Source organism: Stegodyphus dumicola, chromosome 6, assembly GCF_044657685.1.
Source record: "Stegodyphus dumicola isolate Sdum_Otavi_A_Nest chromosome 6, ASM4465768v1".
In the NCBI taxonomy this organism is placed as follows: Eukaryota; Metazoa; Arthropoda; class Arachnida; order Araneae; family Eresidae; genus Stegodyphus; species Stegodyphus dumicola.
This window is the reverse complement of record NC_140773.1, coordinates 4,113,156-4,133,131: the sequence shown is the minus strand read 5'-3', so window position 1 is coordinate 4,133,131 and position 19,976 is coordinate 4,113,156. Positions and strand designations below refer to the sequence as shown.

At 32.2% G+C, this 19,976-nt stretch overlaps 1 protein-coding gene across 4 annotated transcripts in view; it reads left to right on the top strand.

Annotated features, from left to right (window-relative positions):
* Nucleotides 1-4,632: 4,632 nt before the first annotated feature.
* The window catches only part of LOC146996651 (uncharacterized), a 60,625-nt gene continuing 45,281 nt past the window's right edge, over nt 4,633-19,976 (top strand). For 3 of the 4 annotated variants that reach the window (XM_085818010.1, XM_085818009.1, XM_085818008.1), the window contains exon 1: nt 4,633-4,789. In XM_085818010.1, the coding sequence (XP_085674136.1) occupies nt 4,740-4,789 (50 nt within the window). In that variant the 5' untranslated portion in view covers nt 4,633-4,739. The remainder of the gene's footprint in view (nt 4,790-19,976) is intronic. The other variant, XM_085818007.1, reaches the window with a different exon arrangement.

Sequence of the window (19,976 nt, the reverse complement as noted above, 5' to 3'; positions counted from 1 at the left end):
AATAATTAATCTTGTTATTATATTTAATTATCCGTTTTTATCTTCTTTTATTGAAACTCCAATTCCGAACAATGTATGTATTAGAATTCGTCTATTTGCATTAATAATTTAGCATTTATTTAATTATCCGTTTTAATTCGCATTTAACATTATTATTTATTAGTAGCGTCTCGCCCTAGCAGTGAACTTGCTTCACGCATGCGCAGTGACAAGCTTCGGTGGCGTTATTGGCTGCTGTCCGTTATACAGGATTGGCGATGCATCATCAGATCAGCTGAAGACATGTTATTCCACTAAATTCCACGTTGCAGAAGTTAAGCCTGAATAAGAAGTTTGAAGTTAGTTATGGTGTTACTGATTTTTTTATATTTAGCGTCATTAGTATGGAAGGTAACATCTACAAAGGCAGAATTGCGTTTACGCGTGCGCGTAAGACCTTTACGGCTACGAATATGAGTGTGCGCATGCGCGTTTAATGTATAACGGACGGTATAAATTATCTAATTCAGTTAATGTTGCAGATTGCGTTGTTCCTTAATCTTCGAATTGGATCCGGCTTATTATTTTTTGCAGACTGTTAGAGCAATTTTATAAAAGTAAGCTTGAACTTTCGATTATGTCAAATAGAATTTCCGATATATATTTACTAATATGTAAAGAATCTACAAAGCGAAAGTACGTTTCGAAATCCATTAACAGAAGTGGAACAGAAAGTGGAATTGCTGCAAAAAATGGATAAAGGCATATCCTTTGATTATCTAATCATTCCGAAATATGTTTATCAATTTCACTCTACTCTGCTGTGGGAGGGAAACGACGCGGCGCGCAATGAATTGGAAGTTGATCTGTCAGCACTATCCTTATCTTCAGGGCAGATGTTTTCATTTTATTTGGCTTATAATTCCCTACTAAATGTAGTATTTCATCTCGATGTACTCCGTCTTTGATATGATTTAAATAAAGTTCGACGTCATTATAATTCGTTTCCGATAGTGAAGAAAGTGACGCAGAGTTTATTGAAAACGAAAATTATAGACAGCAATTATTGACAGCAATTATAGGACTTGAACAGCGGAACTTTGTAACTAAACAAGAAATTATGTCTGTTTAATAGAATTAAAGAGAAAGTATAGTCACATGAAACGAAGCAACTTAAACAACTTACATTGAAAGAAATGTTTAATAAAGTAAACAAATGTATTTCCACATTTGTATGGTTTGAGTCACTATAACTAAAGAGTTCTGCGAATTTGTAGATATAGAATGTGAAAAAGGATCTTCAACATAACAACAACCGTTTTCTTTTACTACTTCCAACTATTGCAAAATTCTTGAAATCTACAAAGGACTGAAATCTTATTTTATTTCACAAGAACACCTTGCAGAGATGACAATGATTGTAGTGAAATGTACTATTTGTGGTTTGTGCAAAGGCAACTTAAATTATTTAACAAAATTATCTATTAAGGAAAGTACAAAAGCAACTGCAACTGATATTGCCAATGAAATTGAAATGTAGAATTTTAGAATACTACAAAATGATGAATTATTAATCGTACAAAAGTTTACATTTTATGATAGATGTTTTGCTTACACTGAGCTATGAGACAACAGTTTTGGCGGAGCTGACTCTTTTATTTATATAAACAACAGTGAATTAACACGATATCAAACTGAAGCTTCAGATTAAAAAAAATTAATGAAAATGTCGCACATTATACAATTAACACGGATCTATTTTTCGAAGAATTAATGATTTCAAAAGCTTTTTGGTGAGCCAATTATAAAATGCATATTTATGGATACATGTTTTCAGTCGTTTCATTGAAAAATACACTTCATTGCTCAGTTCCATTCAAATAATAGAATACATTTCCAAGGATGCCAAACACATCCACACCAGTCCAAAGAGTATTCTCATTAATGAACGTGATATGGTTTGCAGAAAGAAGTAAAATGGCTGAACCAAAGGTTGTAGTAAGCTGCAACATTAATAGTGAACAAAAACTGCAGTGAATTTTTCGATGCCATTAAAAATAACAAAGAATTTTTAAAGAAATTTCACACTAGTGAAAAACACGACTGAATGAGGTATGTTGAATCACCAGAAATTTATTTTAACTCATTGCTAATTTTTTGTTAACAACTTCTTTACCTGAAAGTAATACCTATACTTTTTGAATTACTACTAAGGTAAGATAATGTAATCAATATGAAAAGAAAGGACCACAGTATGTTATTTTGCTGAATGCCTGTTAAAAGATGAACTTTTATGATAAATGAGATTAAATTAATTATGTTAAGCTCTCAAGAATTATTTGCCAAGATCTTTTATGATACCTGTAAATATGAAATAAAAAAATTGTAAAATGAGGTTAAATTAATTGATTATGTCAAAGGACTGGAGAGTTATTTGCTTAGGATGAGACATGCCTTTAAGGAAAGCATGAATTTAAAAAAAAAATGTTGATAACGGTATAATATAAGATGAAATATAAAACAAATAATATAAGATGAAATATAAAACAAAAATACATTTGGAAATAAATGTAAAATACGGTTAACTGATTATTGCATGATACAAAAACACATGTAATTGCTACAACATTAATTTAGGCAACTCGAAAACATCATCAACACAAGCGAAAAAAAGATAACGTCTATTTCCCTATACGGTTTTTAAGTCCCCAGTAAATAAATTCTCATATATTTGTGCACAATGCGCACCCCGTATGTTTTTTTAAGCACCTAGCAAAGAAATGCTCGCATAATTGGGCACAAAGTGACGGAATTTCACGCATTCCACAACACTTCACTCAATTCTTTGACTTGACTTACGAATCATAGAAATCTCAAATCATCGCCAAGCCAAACATACATAGATGTTCTTCGTTCGGCCAAGCGACGAAGGTTACCATGCTGAAAATATGCCTATTGCGCATATGGTAAAATGGTCACGTTATCCACGCAGCAGAAGCGAAGTAAAATGGTCACGTGACCTTCAATATGAGCCCTCAGAAGTTTTCCCTAAATCCCTCCCGTTACTCCGGATTCTACAGTAACCTAAGGTTCCTATAGAGCCTTACAGTAACCTAAACGTCAGCAGAAAGTTGTCGGGGTCGGTAGCCGGGTTTGGCGGTGATCTCCCCCACCGGCCGCCGTAGACAGGTCGCCAAGAGCGAAAACTGCCAAATATTCCAAATATCCGAAAACTGCCAAATATTCTTACACATATATATATTTTTTAGACCAAAGGGGCAATTTGCCCAGAAGGGCTATTAATTTCATTTTGGCATTTTGCGTTGGTTCACTATAAACGGTGTTTCACTTTTCGAATTTTTGCCCCAAAATTTGCCCAAGGCCTTGTATTACATTCAAAGAAATTAAATAATGAGGAATCTGCATGTTTCTCGTACTGTGAAAAAAGAATGGTACCTACAGACATCAAATTTTGAATAGCGTAGTCCTCCACTCGAATATGGACATCTGGAGGCCCAAATTTGGAATTTTTTTATTATCTACTTCATATTTTGTAAAACTTTAACGGATTTTTGATTCACAAACTCAATGATTTCAAAGAAAGCAATGGCAATACTCTATACGGGGGGGGGGGGACATTTTGATCTCCAGCGTACAAGATTGTATATTGGAAATTCTGAATATATGCTCTTTTTGCCTTACTCCATCTATCTAACCTCCGTGTTCGCACCTAAACTTGATTTTTCCTCCTGTGGCCAGAAAGACTTATAGTGGGTGCCAAACAACACGTCTGTCTGTCTACGCTCTCAGTTTTTCATTATATCGTCAGCTTTCAGCTATATCTGAATTCGGTCCTGATAACAGAACAACACCAAATAGAGGTGCTCATTTCCGTCGTAGCTACTGTATGACCTTAGGACCTGCTGTATGTAGGGTTTAAGTTGTTAAGTTGCTAAAATAGTTGTTATGTTACTCCAATGTCGGGTCCAATCCGTCATTAGACGTTGACCACTGCTAAAACCAGAAGCGGTGGTTAATTTATTATGGAGGCAACAAATAAGTGGGCTCCCGCCTTTGTTCCTGTTTCAAATTAATCAATTTCTGAACTTATTTTAATAACTTCGGACGAATGGAAATATATTTCGCAAAGAAAACCTTTTTAATTAACAACAAACCTCTTTATTTAGAATTCTAAACATATATATATATATATATATATATATATATATAAAGGAATAGCCCGTGCGTTATCACGCTGAGACAGAAAAGCATATGTAAACAAAACATCACTGTTGCCATAAAAATTCTACCTTATAATGAACTTATTAAATTATTAATCCAAAGGGGCTTAAGGACAATTGTTTTCGTTTTGCGATTTTGCGTTGAATCACTATAAATGTCCGTTTCACTTTTCAAACTGTTGCCACCAAATGTTAGAGTCTTGCATTATATTTGAAGAAATTAAATAATGAAAAATTCGAGTGGCTCCTAAACACTATACCATCTGGGGGGGCAAAATCTTTTTATTATAAATTAATTTTAATAGAAAAGTTATTTTAACATATGTGGGTTTAAGAAAGAGCAGCGAAAATTTCCCAAAAACCCAAGAACATGAATTTTGGCAGCATAGTTTTGTCAAAAATTGCGCGATTTGGCAACACTGCGTTGCAACGTAAAGCTGATTCGCTGGTTCTGGTAGCGCCAAAGAACAAATGCGTAGTTTACTGTGTGCTTTGGTTTTTAAAAGTTCCGAGACTTGAATGGATATGGAAGCGGTTGATGAAGAAGAACGCTTCAAAAGGCTTGCTTTGTATGTATTCACTTATATATATTTTTTTCATACATTTAAATAAAATCAGGAAGCTAAAACAAAGTTAAAACTATCATGGTAACCAGAAGTGAGGTTTCATCGCCAAAATTTTTAAAAAATTGTCGCGAAGCGAAGGGGCACTCAATTCTACACTAGAGCGAAAATATTTATATTCGTGATCCATTTGTACATAGAAATTCAGTATACAAGTAAAGTAAAATGTTTGATATCCAAATGTAATCTAATATGTGTAGTTTCCTAAAAAAGTGCCAGAATATTTAAATGTGCGAAACTAAAAGTATAAAATGTTAGTTTCCTTGAATTATGCGTTTTCTTAGTCTTCATTTTATAATAAATCCAGATGTAAAGTATAAGTTCAAAAATAGGCTGATCGTATTTCCTTCATATCACAGTTAAGTTGACCATTATTCGGCTGATCTTTAGAATATGGTAACTGGTAGTTTAGCGACATTTTGCAGGTGATAAAGGTTACTACCTGGGACTTTGGTAATAATGTGAGCAGTACTCAGTTCCGATTACGCATTATTTTGTCTGAGGGAAATGAGAGATCGTGGGATATGTCATGTGATATTAATGGACGAATTACGGTTCTTTAATCGGAAAAGGGGGGAAAAAATCTGGAAATTTTGTATTTGGCTTTATTCTGTGTTGTGTTAAACAGTGTTCCTTAATTTAGAGGTAAAAGTTTTTGGATATTTTATTTATTTTATACGTGGAAATGTTCATGTTTGGAAAGGGTATATACTTTTTCGCTATCAGGTAATTTCATATATGTTCTTTTTACCGGGTTTAAAGATTCAGAAAATTGTCATGTATTTTTGTGAAATTTTTCTAATTTATGAGAAAAAAGTAGTGTACATGGATATAGTTAAGAGTGTGCACAATGCCATTTTTGTGTAATTCTGGGATGTTTTTTTAAGTAAAAATAAGTCGACGTGTACATGGTTTATGTGTATGTGTTATTTTGAAAAACGCGTAAGGAGTATGGTATTGTGCACTTTTTCCCAATTTTGCAGTGAATATTTGTCATGATTAAGCAGTTTTGTTAGATAAAATTTCTAGCATAAGTGTAATTTGGCTATTAGATTGTTGGAAGAACTGTTCAGTAGATAAAAAGAAAAGAAACATGGGTATCCATGTACCACCAAGTTTCGCCAAGGGGTACCCTAAACTATACTTTTACTGCATTGTCATCACAATGAAAAACAGCTGATCTTTGAAATATGGTAACAGGTAGTTTGGCGACATTTTGGAGGCGATAAAGGTTACTACCTAGGACTTTGGGAATAATGTGAAAAGTTTTCAGTTCCGATTACGCATTATTTTGTGTGAGAGAAATGAGAGATCATGAGATATGTCATGTGACATTAATGGACGAATGACTGTGTCTTTAATCGGAGAAGGGGGTATATTGTAAAAATATCTGCTGTACTTTATAGGAGTAGTTTCATTCTATGTTCTGTGAAACAGTGTTGTTTAATATTTGGATTCCATGGCCGTATATAAAGTAAATCCGAAATTTTTATTACGTTTATGTGTAATTGAAAAGAATTGCTTAATTGCGGATAAGTATGAATGTCCAATATGTGGGAATGAAATGAGATTGTGTGAAAGGAAGGATATTACAGATAGTTTGAATGGCGGTGCAAGAAACCTGGTGAAAATGGACATTTTGTGATCCGCCATGCACTCAAGATTCTGTAGAAGATTAGGTAAGTTAGTATTTTTAATTATTTGAAGTTATTATTTTTATGCATTGTTCTAACTGTAAGGAGTAAATAAATTAATATGGTATTATTGGAAAATTGTTATTAGCACTGATTTAGTTTAAAGTAATTAGGATTGTAAGCTAATTTTTATTAATTTAATGTATGTGCTTATTTATATTTCAAGTAGTGTTTTTTAATTTAATTATATTTTAATTTAATGATCGTGATTTTGAGAGTTATATGTTTGTAGTATTTTGGAATATGTTTGAGTAGAAGTAAATGTGCATGGAAAGAATTTAAGTATTTGACACTAACTATTTGTAATCATTTTTAATGTTTTGTTATAAATTCATTGGTGATGTTTATAATAGATAATTTAGAGGTAAAAGTTTTTGGATATTTTATTTATTTTATACGTGCAAATGTCTATCCTTGGTATATACTTTTTCGCGATCAGGTAATTTCATATATGTCCTTTTTACCAAATTTAAAGATTCACAAAATTTTCATGCATTTTCGTGAAATTTTTCTAATTTATGAGAAAAAAGCAGTGTACGTGTATATAGTGAAGGGTGTGCGCAATGCCATTTTTGTGCAATTCTGGGATTTTTTTTAAGTAAAAATAAGTCGACGTGTACATGGTTTAGTTATATTTTAATTAAATGATAGTTATTTTGTGACTTTTATGTTTGTAGGAATTTGGTATACGTTTCAGTTGAAGTAAACGTGTATGAAAATAATTTAAATATTTGACACTAAGTATTTGTAACTATTTTTAATGTTTGCGTATAAATTCGTTGGTGACGTTCATAATATAATAGATAATTTAGAGGTAAAAGCTTTTGGATATTTTATTTATTTTATACGTGGAAATGTTCATTCTTGGAAAGGGTATATACTTTTTCACGATCAGGTAATTTCATATATGTGCTTTTTACCGGATTTAAAGATTCACAAAATTTTAATGCATTTTCGTGAAATTTTCTAATTTATGACAAAAAAGCAGTGTACATGGATATAGTGAAGAGTGTGCGCAATGCCATTTTTGTGCAATTCTGGGATGTTTTTTTAAGTAAAAATAAGTCGACGTGTAAATGGTTTATATGTATGTGCTATTCTGAAAAACGCGCAAGGAGTTTGCGATTGTGCACGTTTTCCCAATTTTGCAGTTAATATTTGTCATGATTAAGCAGTTTTGTTACATAAAATTTCTAGCATAAGTGTAATTCGGCTAGTAGATTGTTGGAAAAAGTGTTGAGTAAATAATAAGAAAAGAAACATGTCTTTACTTCGTGAAGACAAAATGGCGGCGGGAAAAAAAAAAATAGAGGGTTGCTGTAGCAGAGTTGGTCACCAAATTTTCGCCAAGTTACCATAATCCAAAGATCAACCTGAAAAACTTCTTTTATATCATCCTCATTTTTTACACCTTATCCACATTTCTTTATAAAATCCGTTAATTGGAAAATTTTACCTTTGTTTTCCTGGCTCTAGTGTAGAATTGGGTGCCCCTTCGATTGGCGACAATTTTTTTAAAATTTTGGCCGTGAAACCTCACTTCTGGTTACCACGATAGTTTAAACTTTGTTTTAACTTCCCGATTTTATTTAAATGAAAATAGATTGATGTGTACATGGACATATTTAAGGCAGTGCGCAATGTTTAGTTTGTGCAATTTTAGGATGTTTTTTCAAGTAAAAACAGATCGATGTGTACATGGACACAGATCTTGTGCAGCTCTTTGACTTCTTATTTTGGTTTTGGCCAACCAGCGGCCGAGCGGTAGAGTCGCTGAACACTGGTAGTTCGATCCGAGGTTCAAATCCCACGAACGGGCTGGCTGCATGTGTGTTTTCGTCGTTTTCCCCATGTGTAACGTGTATACGAGCCAGTTTTCCTTAGAAAGTCCTCCATGAAGGCATCCCTCCCCTTAGGCAGATAGCCCTCGAGACTTTGCCATAATTAAATTACTTAACCAAACCTAACCTTATCATGGTTTTTGTAGCGGCCATCTTGAAATTGTGTCTTCCTGGCGTTGATCTTGGCGTCAAGAAAGAATCGCCAATAAACAAGGGGCACCCAATTGTAAACTTTTACCGTTTTGCTATATCTGAAAACCTTGAAAATTAGTGGCTATCATCATCAAATTTAGCTATCCTTCACTGTACATATTTGGCTATGCATCATGAGCTTGGCGACTAACGACAAATTGTTCCGTTAAATTTTATCTTTCTTCTATTGCGCGCTGAGACAATTATGCCTGAATTATATTAGTTTTGTTATATATTATACTTATGTCTATTTCTTGCACGTCCTTAAGGCTTATTATAGTTCTGAATAAATAAATTCCCACATGCATTTAAGCCTTACTGAGGGCCGGCGCCGGATATCTTACTGCCTTGATGCAGTCTCTGTGGGTCCTAAATTCTCCAAGTCTGTGTGGCCATCCGACCCCTGGCGCTGGTTTTGGGTTTATGTGAATAACAAATCAGGGTACTTTTCCGTTTCGCCGGCGCAAATCTCGCCAAGTAGTCTTTATTGGCGACAACATACAGTATACACATAAAAAATGTTAAAAAAATGTTAGTTCTAAGAATTCTTTTTTTGAAGACATAAACATTTTAATATCGCTTAAAATTTTATAAAAAGCCAATAAATAAAGACAATAAATTTGTAAAAACACATTAATTTAAGAATTTACTATGCTTTCACGGTTCAACATTCTGATTCGCCGGTTTATATCACGTGACCCCAAGCGATCTCATCTCACGTAAACTACTCTACAAAAATCTAATGCTCTCAGTAATTATCTACATTAATTTCAAGTTAAATCTTAATTTGGAACACAAGTTTAAATGCAAGAAATATTTCAATTCGTGCGAATAGCTTACTCAGAAATTATGTAAAACTGCAGTGCTTTACTTTGCTAATGCATTCTCGTTAGAATTGATGAATTTAACCCTTGACTTTACCTTTTCTATATTTTCGGCTTCGGGTAAGCACTGTGATTGCATCCTAATTAACTTTATTACCGAAAATGGCCTTAGACATAAAACTGAACTATCTGATAAAAATTCTATGTAATTATATGCCAGTATTGAAAGAAACAATCAATCTGATAAGAAAAAGCTGCGACTTGTTTTGAAAATGAGGCTTAAAAGGTTACCAGCGAGAATGTTCCGTTTGGCATCGGTTGTACCATTATTGGCGACTTTATCGCTTGCGCCGGCAAAACGGAAAAGTACCCAAATCAGTTATTCTTAATTCAAATAGCCATAAATTTAATCTTTGGGTCTATGAGTATCATCAACGAAATCTAATGGAAAGAAATGTTTGGTAAATGTTTCCTCGTAAACGTTTTTTAGCACATTTAACTTAAATCTGTAATCATCGTCAAGCGTAATGTCAACATATAAGGTTACCATACTCCTTTATTATTCAATTACTAACAAAAAAAATTGTTTAGGCATCCCTACATGAGTCATTACTGAAGTTGTCATGTTTTGATAAACATGCGGTGATGAGAGGAAAGTATAATAAATAATGATTCCTCAGGTTGGCGTCAGATCAACGATGTATCTATGTGGAATGTTTTGGTTTGAGATGTGTACCAAAAAGCAGATACGCAGCAATGAAACCAAATTACTGATCCTGATCGTACATATTTATGCTAAAAGGTTTGTTTCTTCAATAACAAGGTATTTCATTTAGTGTCAAAGTGAAGTTAAGAATTGACACTCTCCAGATATTTTATTATGTGCGGAAGGGGGGTGGAATCAAATGTGCATGCGTAAAACCTAGGAGAAAAAGGCTATTGGTGGTTTTGAGGTCCGGATTTTAGATAATTTCGGATAATGGACGTCCAGATTTCTGACTTTGTACTGAATTTCTTATTTATTTTGATTAATATAGCAATTGGATTATATGGATGATCTTTAACTTTGTTAGAGATTTCTTACTCGTAACTTTATGCTTTCTTGACTACTGTTATTATAATGACTTTTGAAATTGCTTGTTTTCATGAATGTGTTTGATTTATTTAGAAATTTTGGGTTTTCATCCGCAGAGAACCCGTTGGCGCCGTTTGCTGTTTTACTCGCCAAGTTCACCTATGGTTGATCGGCGTCAGTTATGAGATATTAAAACACATGGAAGTAAGCCGCGTAAATGTGATATTTAATGAATATAATCAAACTAATTAAAGAATAAGTAACATAAATTCACGTTAGCCGAGAAAACAATATATTAAGCATATGGAAGTGAAAATTCAAAATTAACCGGTTAAACACAATATACGAAAATAAATTTGTATTGAATTCAAGTTAGCACAGAAAACAATATATAAAGCCTAACGGAAGTAGAATAATCATGTAATATTGAGCTTTGTAATAATGACCCTTTTTCTTGGCAATTTCTTGGGAAACTTGATACCTGTCTTTGAATATCTTTCAGTATTATAAAATTCCAAAATATTTATGTTTTTAACAGTGCAGTTTCTAAAGAAATTGTGAATTTACGATTAATATCTTCATTGCATAATTTTAAAGTACTTCCAAAACTATGATTGAAATTCCATTATTATCACATAAATGAAATCAATACGTATTCTCATTTAAATAGAAACTTAATTGCAACTGATTACATAAAAGGTTTTTTAGTAATAAATTATATTCTGCTCTGACTCATTTTTTAAATTTTATGCATATGCTCATGTATTGCACAAAAAAAAAAAAAAAAAAAAAAAAAAAACACCCAACATATTCACTTTAAATTTGGCATATTCATTTTTATTAAGACTTGCTTTTTTGCATGTAACTCGTAACAGGAACCAAAGAATATATTATTTTTTGTTCGCTGCTTTGCAACTGATATACACCTCATCAGCAGCCAAACAGTAAAGTGTCTGGTAGTTTGGTTAACCAACTAATGGGCAAGTTGTATGATTGTTTTCATGGTATTCTCAATATGTAACGTGGATTCAAACCAGTTCCCTTCAGAAAGACCTCCTTGAAGGCATCTTTCCTCTTAGGCAGATATCTCTCCCATGTTTTTCCATAATTTAAACAAACCCAAATGATGTATGCTGCTAAAAATTTTATTTAAAGTCCACATTTAACAACATTATAAAACTTGCAAATATGGTCCAAGTTAAGATCATTTGTAAATGCATATTAATTACACTAATTGTATATATTTATTATATGAATATTTTGAATGTCTATTTTATCATTAATTATTATTAATATATTTATGGACAACATTTCTTTTCTGATTGTTCTGTTCAATGTATCTGATTTTAATTTCACTTTTAAATTTTCACACCATAATTTTATCAAAGTCTTCTGAAATTTAGTCACAATTTCACTCAGTCAAATTTAACTGTGTAATTCACAGATGCAGCATAAAAACTATGTTAAATATCAGTCACCAAGGATGTATGGATTAGGTTTTTCATGCCATCTGTTTTGTTTATTTCATGCATATGATTGCATAAGAAGACTTACGTGAAATAAATGTGTCACAAGCAGTGACACTGAGATGTTATTTCACATATAACTGAGAAGTACAGCACTAATTAGCACTGTAATTGTTAAAGAAAGTATCCTAGCTTTTAAAAAGCTTCGTTGCATGTAATGTGAACTTAATAACTTTATCATTTTAAAAATAAGAAGGGTTTGTGTGTTTATTTAATTCAATGTGCAAAGCATGCGAGGGCTAGCTGAAAAAGGCATGCTTTTGTGAATTTTTTCTAGGGTAAATAGGCTCATATTTACACCACTTGAGGAAAACCACGAAAATGTCACAAAATACGTGCAAAAAAAAAAAATAACCTGCCCAGCCAGCTCGTTTTTCAGGATTTGAGACGAGATTGAACTACCACTATTCAGCCCTCTTAACCACTGGTAGGACTAAATATGTAATACAGTCAAAAGTCTAATCCGGACTCGTCGGGACTTCGGCGATTCCGGATTATCGGTTTTTCCGGATTATAGATCATCAACTTAAATCTGGTAAGAGGGCATGCAGAAATTATAAAATTAAAAATATGAAACCGTAATTTATGAAATAAAGAGCAATTATGATCTAATGGGTATCAAAATATAAACAAAAATAGCTTTATACTTATTTGTTTACTTTATTAAACATTTCTTTAAACTCGCGCATGCGTAAAGCATACATTACACATAGTCGAAATTAGAAAATTGCAACCAGAAAACTATTTGATGTGTATTCGTGATATTTATAATGACGAGGAATTTGATTTATATCATATCAAAGACGGAGTACATCGAGATGAAATACTACATTTAGTAAGGAATTATAAGCCGAATAAAATAAAAACATCTGCTCTGAAGATAAGTATAGTGCTGACAGATCAACTTCCAGTTCATTGCACGCCGCGTCGTCCCCCCCCCCCCCACGTGCGCAGGGCAGCGTGAAATTGATAAACAGATTTCAGAATGGTTAGGGAAACAAAGGATATGTTTTTATCCATTTTTTTTTTTTTTTTGCGGCGATTCCACTTTTTGTTTGAAAATACTTTCGCAGTCTTATGATACATTGCCAAAACAAAACATGCTTTCGCTTTGTAGATCCTTCACCAGCTCCAGAATCGGAAATTCCTTTTGACATAATCGAAAGTTCAAGCTTACTTTTATAAAATTGTTTTAACAGTCTGCAAAAAATAGTAAGCCGGATCCAATTAGATGATTAAGGAACAACGCAATCTGCAACATTAACTGAAATAGATAATTTTAGCTTATACCCTCCATTATACATTAAACGCGCATGCGCACATGCATGTGCGTACGCGTAAAGGTATTACGCGCATGCGTAAACACCTATGCGCATGTGTGAACCCATTACGCATTGACGCCTGCGCAGAAATTTTGTAGCTTTGAGGTCCGGATTAACGACTTTTGACTATCATGTAATCAAAAGTTAACTATGTGTTGTGTGGCAGGATTGCTTTCTCAAGTATCGAGGTAGGAAACACTTAATCTATTCTTTTTTTTAAGTGTTTGGTCACGGTATTATTCATTACATGTACTTTCCATAATTCATATAGAATACTAATATTTCTACTACAAATGTCTTTTTTTTTTTTTTTTTTCATTTTTTAGTATAATAGGTATAAATACAGTAGACGTATATAATCGATCGGGAGTGGCCAAACTTTAGGTCAGTGAGAGCCACAACTGCATGTTTACATCATTCTAAAATAGGTGAAGTAGGTTTCAGACAGCAAGAAATGTCGATTCCAAACAATCATTCAGTGACAGTCTTAGTTCAGTAAGAGCCATGTGCCTGTAATAAATTAATGAATGCTTGACTTTTAATACATCCATTTTACATAAACAGTTTTTCAGTGTTATTTTTTTAATGTACTTGTAAACAGTTTAAAGCATTTTATGTTGAAACAACTGCCTGTCTTTCATAGTATATTTGACAGTACCAATAATTTTCAGTACTGAAATTCTGTTCAGTAGCATTGTTAATAAAACTAGAAAATTGTACATTTTATTACTTTTGAAGAGTCATTTGCACTAGGATTCATTACACAAGTAGTGGTTTGCTAATTTTGATGACTTTGGGTATCCATAAAACTATTCCGTCATTTTAGAGAATAAATAATACTTTTTTATTTCAGTTGAATCATCTAATTGTGCATTAACAATCTATTATCTGGTTGAAGTTTTAAGCCATAAATATTGTTTTTCTCATTATGACCATAACCAATAATAAAAACATTACTTAATTAATTATTTTAAATGCATATTTTGGTGGCCCATGAAGTCAAAATATTTTATCGTTTGGAAACCTCATGATTCTGCGTGCTTAACGCTACGTTAACAGCCATGTTACCAATTACCATTAACCCCCTTCCACCATATTTTCTTCCACGAACTAGCATCTGTCACCGAAAACTTCCTTAATTATATGAAAATATTTCTATGTATTTATTAAAAGTTCATAAATAATAACGGGAAAATACAAAAAAAAAATAATAAATAAGTGAAGAATAATTTAAATCGGCAAATGCGAACAACGATGGGGATAATTCAACAAAATGAACGTTAGAGTAATGATTGCAACCTTCGTACAAGCGAATAGGTTGAATCTGCCGGATTACCAGGTTTGAACTATTATCGGCAAAGTTGGGGATGTTTGCATTTGCCGGGTTCTTTGCGGAAGTGTATCGAAATTCTAATTAGATGTAAACAAATTTAATTTAATAATAATTGAATGCCCTGGAAAGCTTCAAACTTCTTTTTTTTTTTTTTTTTTTTACTAGTACTTAAAAGATCTAACATTGTGGTTCTCAACCTATTTTGCCCTATTCCACGCCTTTCACCATTGCTAGAAGATCATTCCAATCATGCCCTTCCTTGGTACTTGGAAAAATGCATATATATTTTTATTTAGATTGCTTTTTAACTTACTTTATAAATTAAACAAAAAAAAAAAAAAAAAAAAAAAAAAAAAAAAGAGTACAGAAATGTTGGTATATACCAGGATTCGAATAAAAATAGTTTTTTATATTCATAAACCACAGCTGCCAACTCTGGTTTTTCTTCTTGTCTCTTGGTAGATCAAATCTTCCAGTTTTCAATTTTTAGCCTTTATTAAGGAAAATGTTTCCCAGAAATAAATAAATTTCATTGAGTGAATTAAACTTAAATTGTGCTAATTCCATCTTTTCACCTTTAGTGATTTTCAGAATAATTTTTCTTATTAAGTTTTATTACACCTGAATTGTATTTTTTATTAATTTTATTAAACACCATCTGATCTGAATTATCTTAATCTAATGGAGATATTTGTAGATGTTTACATCAGGGTTCAAGCTGTGTTTAATCAATTAATATTTACATCTAATTTAATTTTATTTCGATCTACGGTACATTACCGAGTTTATCCGGATTTAAAGTACTTTGATCAGTAAAAGCTTTTATTCACTACTTAAAAATTTCTCAATTCATACTCTATTTCGATTCTATTTTTACCATCAGTTCGTACTCTATATCGATATGTTGTTTAATGAGTAAGCTACAGTTGAACACATTTTATAAAACTTTCATTATTTTTTCTGTGGATGACAAAAGATATCTTAATTCAGAAAAACTGTAAATTTTAACATTACACTGATCATTACATTATGTAAGTATAATCAGACATCAGGCTGATCTTAACTGTAGGGTAACTCTTGGTTTCTGCTTGAAAAAAATCGGCAAGTAGTATTGGTTGTTTCTGAAATCTAAAAGCCCTAATGTTGGCGAAACTAGCCTTTGGGAAAATTGTGGGTTTTTTTTAAGATTTTAATAACTTAAAATAACCTAACCTACCTTTGTCATATTATTTAATAATGTGTTACTGCAGTTGGTTTATGTTTTAAAGGTTATAAAATATATTGTTTAGGCATCATTTAATGCACACAGTACAAGCTTAGCATACAGAACATTACTCACCTTTTTAAAACGTTGTAGTAGATGATGAAATCAGGCTTGTGTAGACACGTCACGTTCAAAACCATAACATTTTATTCCCCTTTAGGTGATAGGGTACTCTTTAAAATGTTTTGGTTCTGCACTTTATATAATGTAGGACATAATGGCTGTACAAGCTTTATCCATTAAGATCACTTCTGTAATTGTAAATGTAAGCAGGATCATTTAGTTTGAAATATTTGTATCTTCATTTTTCATAATTGACTGGCAGAGTCAGAATCAGTAATCCTAAGAGTGTGTTAAGTATGTAAATGATGATGCTTATCTTGTCTTAACCGTAAATTAGAACTACCACATGTTAACACAATAAGTCTGATATAATTCTTTTCCGTCTATATGTTGGTTAATGATGTTTTTGAACTTGTTTTATTTAACAGTATTTAATTTAGCATACAAATTCTTGACTTGAACTTTTTAATATTTTTTTGAGGGTTCTTGAGATTTAAATGGTTGTCCTGTTCCCCATGAATAATTCAGAACTCAAATCCACTATTATGATGATGTGACTGAGTTTGGGTCTAAAGTTAATTTTATGCTTCTTAAGATGTGACTAAAATTGCTACAGAAAATTCCAAGTTTGAGTTGTGACTACATGACAAGTGTTTATTTCTGGGAAATGCTGCTGATTTTTGAAAGAAGCTGCCGCAAGAAGGTTCATTGTATATTAAATGTTTAAATCCAAATCACGTGGCTATAGGATCCATTAGATTTTTTTAATTTAATATAATTTTTAAGTAAACCTCTTAATTTTTACTAGTTATAATTTTTGTGTTTTCCTATTCAGAGTTAAATACAAAATTAAACAATTGTTTCCTGTGCAAATACCGATACCTTTAATTGAAATCAAATGAGGAAAAAAAATTATGCGACATGTAATTAGCTAAAAATTGAGTAATATTCTAATTGAATAATAATCGCAAACCCTGACTTTAAATTGCATCTACAATGGTGAATCGAAATCTTTTTCCTTGGGGTCAGGCCTCGATTTCAAAAATCATTACCTGTCATGATTCAGCCCTCTATTTTTACTAATGGATAAGGCCAGCAGCTAGCATATCTTCTTGCAGTGGGCGCAGTGAGTGGATCTCCAGAGAAGTGAAAAGGGGGGGCAATGTAGCATCCTGGGTCTGGGGCCCATCATAAGATATAATATTTCTTTCCTCAAGTAGTTTTGAAAGTGGACTCTCGTTTATTTGCTTTTTCTGTTCCGAAGAGGCAGTTTGAGAATATCTGATAGGGGGTTGAACTGGCCATTTATATCGCAGGGGTCTTAATTACAAACATAGTCATAAATTACAAACAAACTTAAAGATGGAAAGTGCCGAAAAAGGACGTGACACAGCTCGCTTTGGAGGCATGGGAAAATGTAGGTGTCGTTTAAAACATCTAACTTCTCCGCATTCAATTTTATGGAGAGGAAAACAAGTTTAATTCTATGTATGAATGCAATTTTGTACAATAGGAATGGATTATTCAATGATAAACTGTAAGGCAAATAGCATCTTTTTTTTTTTTTTTTCTTTTTTTTTTAAAGGCATGGGAGTAGAAAGGTGCATATTTGTTACATCAATAAATCTATAGTGTAAATACCCAGATTTGCATTTCGAATGCTATGTTACATGTGTACGAAGTATCTGAAAAGTCTAAACACAAGTGGCTTTCGACCTTTTCACGTCTAAGGATCGTTTACCAAATTGCAAATACATTGCGGTCACTGCACTTTTAGTTAATTTTCTAACGCTGCGTAAACACTTAATTGATTTTGATTAGGGACTTATGAATAAAGTAACGCAAACTAGACTGCAGAAAATTCTTAAGAGTGCAGTTAATCTTACTGAACTGTGCATTATTGATGCAGTTTTTGGTTATATTCGTGTTAGTTAATGTGGAATTCTTAATTATATATATATGAACTTATAGCATCTAATTAATTTTTATATTTTTCCTTTTCGCATTTTTATTTTTTGAGTTTGTTCTACTAATAAATTCTTATTTTAATTTTCAAATGTTTAGATATTAAGTTAAACCTCTTATATGCAGTTGCAATTATTAATATTGGCGAGGAATTGCCTTGCTTTGATTCCAATTTAATTCTAACTTTAGATGCTTTAAGTTTATTTTACTTCAATCCTGCAGCTATAGCACAGGACGGGTTTAAAAATTTTGTTTTTAATTTTTAGCCTATTGTTATTTTTTTTATATGTATGTATATAGGCATAAATAAATGCAACAAAATATGGAACAAGGTTATAAGGTATTTCTCCTGCCTTCGTAGTGTAGTGGTTCTGCACGCTGAGCCGGTATTGTCAGAGGTCCGTGGTTCGATTCCCGGCAAAGGCGTTGTTAATTTTTCATCTTGCCTGCTTCCAGAAAAAAATACCTAATGTCTCTACAAGGTATAAAATATCAAAGAAAAAAATTTTAAATATACAATGTTCATTAATGTATATATATGTATATAATATCTATATAAATGTTAGGTTCTGAAGCAATTAGAAAATTTTTAATTACATATATATACCATTTTGTAAGCATATATAAAATATAGCGATTTTTAAATTACTTATATGGTTTGTTGTGGTTTATTTAAATATAGCAAAGCACTCGACGGCTATCTGCCTAAGGGTAAGGATGCCTCTGTGGAGCACTTTCTAAGCAAAACTGGATCGTATATGCGTCACACATGGGGAAAACCATGTAAATGCCCATACAGCCAATCTGTTCACCGGAATGTGAACTCCGGACCAAACTATCAATGTTCAGCAGCTTTACCGCTCAGCCGCTAATGAACCTTCTCCTCACATATACATGCATATATATATTATAATATTTACATGTAGAACATACGTTACGGTGAAACACTGAAATCTGGAGAATGTCGACTTTCACCGGTGAATGTTGAACATATAAGAATATGATATTTTCTTTACCGTAATTCAGTCGCGAAAAAACGCACTTGAGACTTAAAATAAGAACATAAGAATTTAAAACACACAATACATTCAAAATGAGAAAGGAAAATAATAGAAGTCAAAAACTTACTTGATTATACAGTGCGTTCTGAATGAGAAAATAAAATAATAGTAATAAAAAACTTACTAAATTATGTGACTCAAATCTTATTTATTGCAACAACTTAAACTTTTATGACTTTTTTTTTAACTCTCTTTTCGACCTACACCAGAGCATATCTGTGATTGTCGACATACACCGATGAGGGTCCGAATGTACAAGAATGTAATGCAATATTCGATCTTTCACCGATGTATTTGGTAAATGTTGTCATTCTCCGGTGAAAGTCGATATTCTCCAATTTCGGTCTTTCACGGTAACATATACATACACGTTAAATTATTAAATTATATTTACAGGTTGATCATTGATAAAAAATTATAAAATATGGTATGGAATTACTTCGCTTCCTAGATTTTTCGTAAGCTTCATCATATTTCTAAAACAGAATCTCAGTGGTGATCCCATTTCCAAGCTGTTTATATGTCTTATTTTGTCTGCACTGAATTATATTTAGAGAATTATTTCACATGATTATAGCTGAAAATGCAGTTTTACAAATGAAGAATTTAAGGGCAAGAAGAGAATTAGGTCCTTTTCTAATTATTCTTGAAGCATTTAAATTAAGAAAAACAAATGGCAAATTAATAGAGATCACTGAAGTAAAGTCTTCACAGAGGACAGATTAATTAGCAAATAAATTTTAGTTTTCATTAAGTAAAACAGAATTCATCCGCATTCTATGAGAAAGGAAACAATCCAAGAAAATATTTTTCTATTTTCGCAGTCATAATTTTTTTCTTAAATATTCAAAGAATTCATATTCAAATATTGCAATCTATTATAATCAGTAATAACTACCTAAAATGCAATTTTAATCTATATTAATTCTCATTTTCTCTCTGATAACCCCTCCTTAGAGTTAAATAGCAGTCG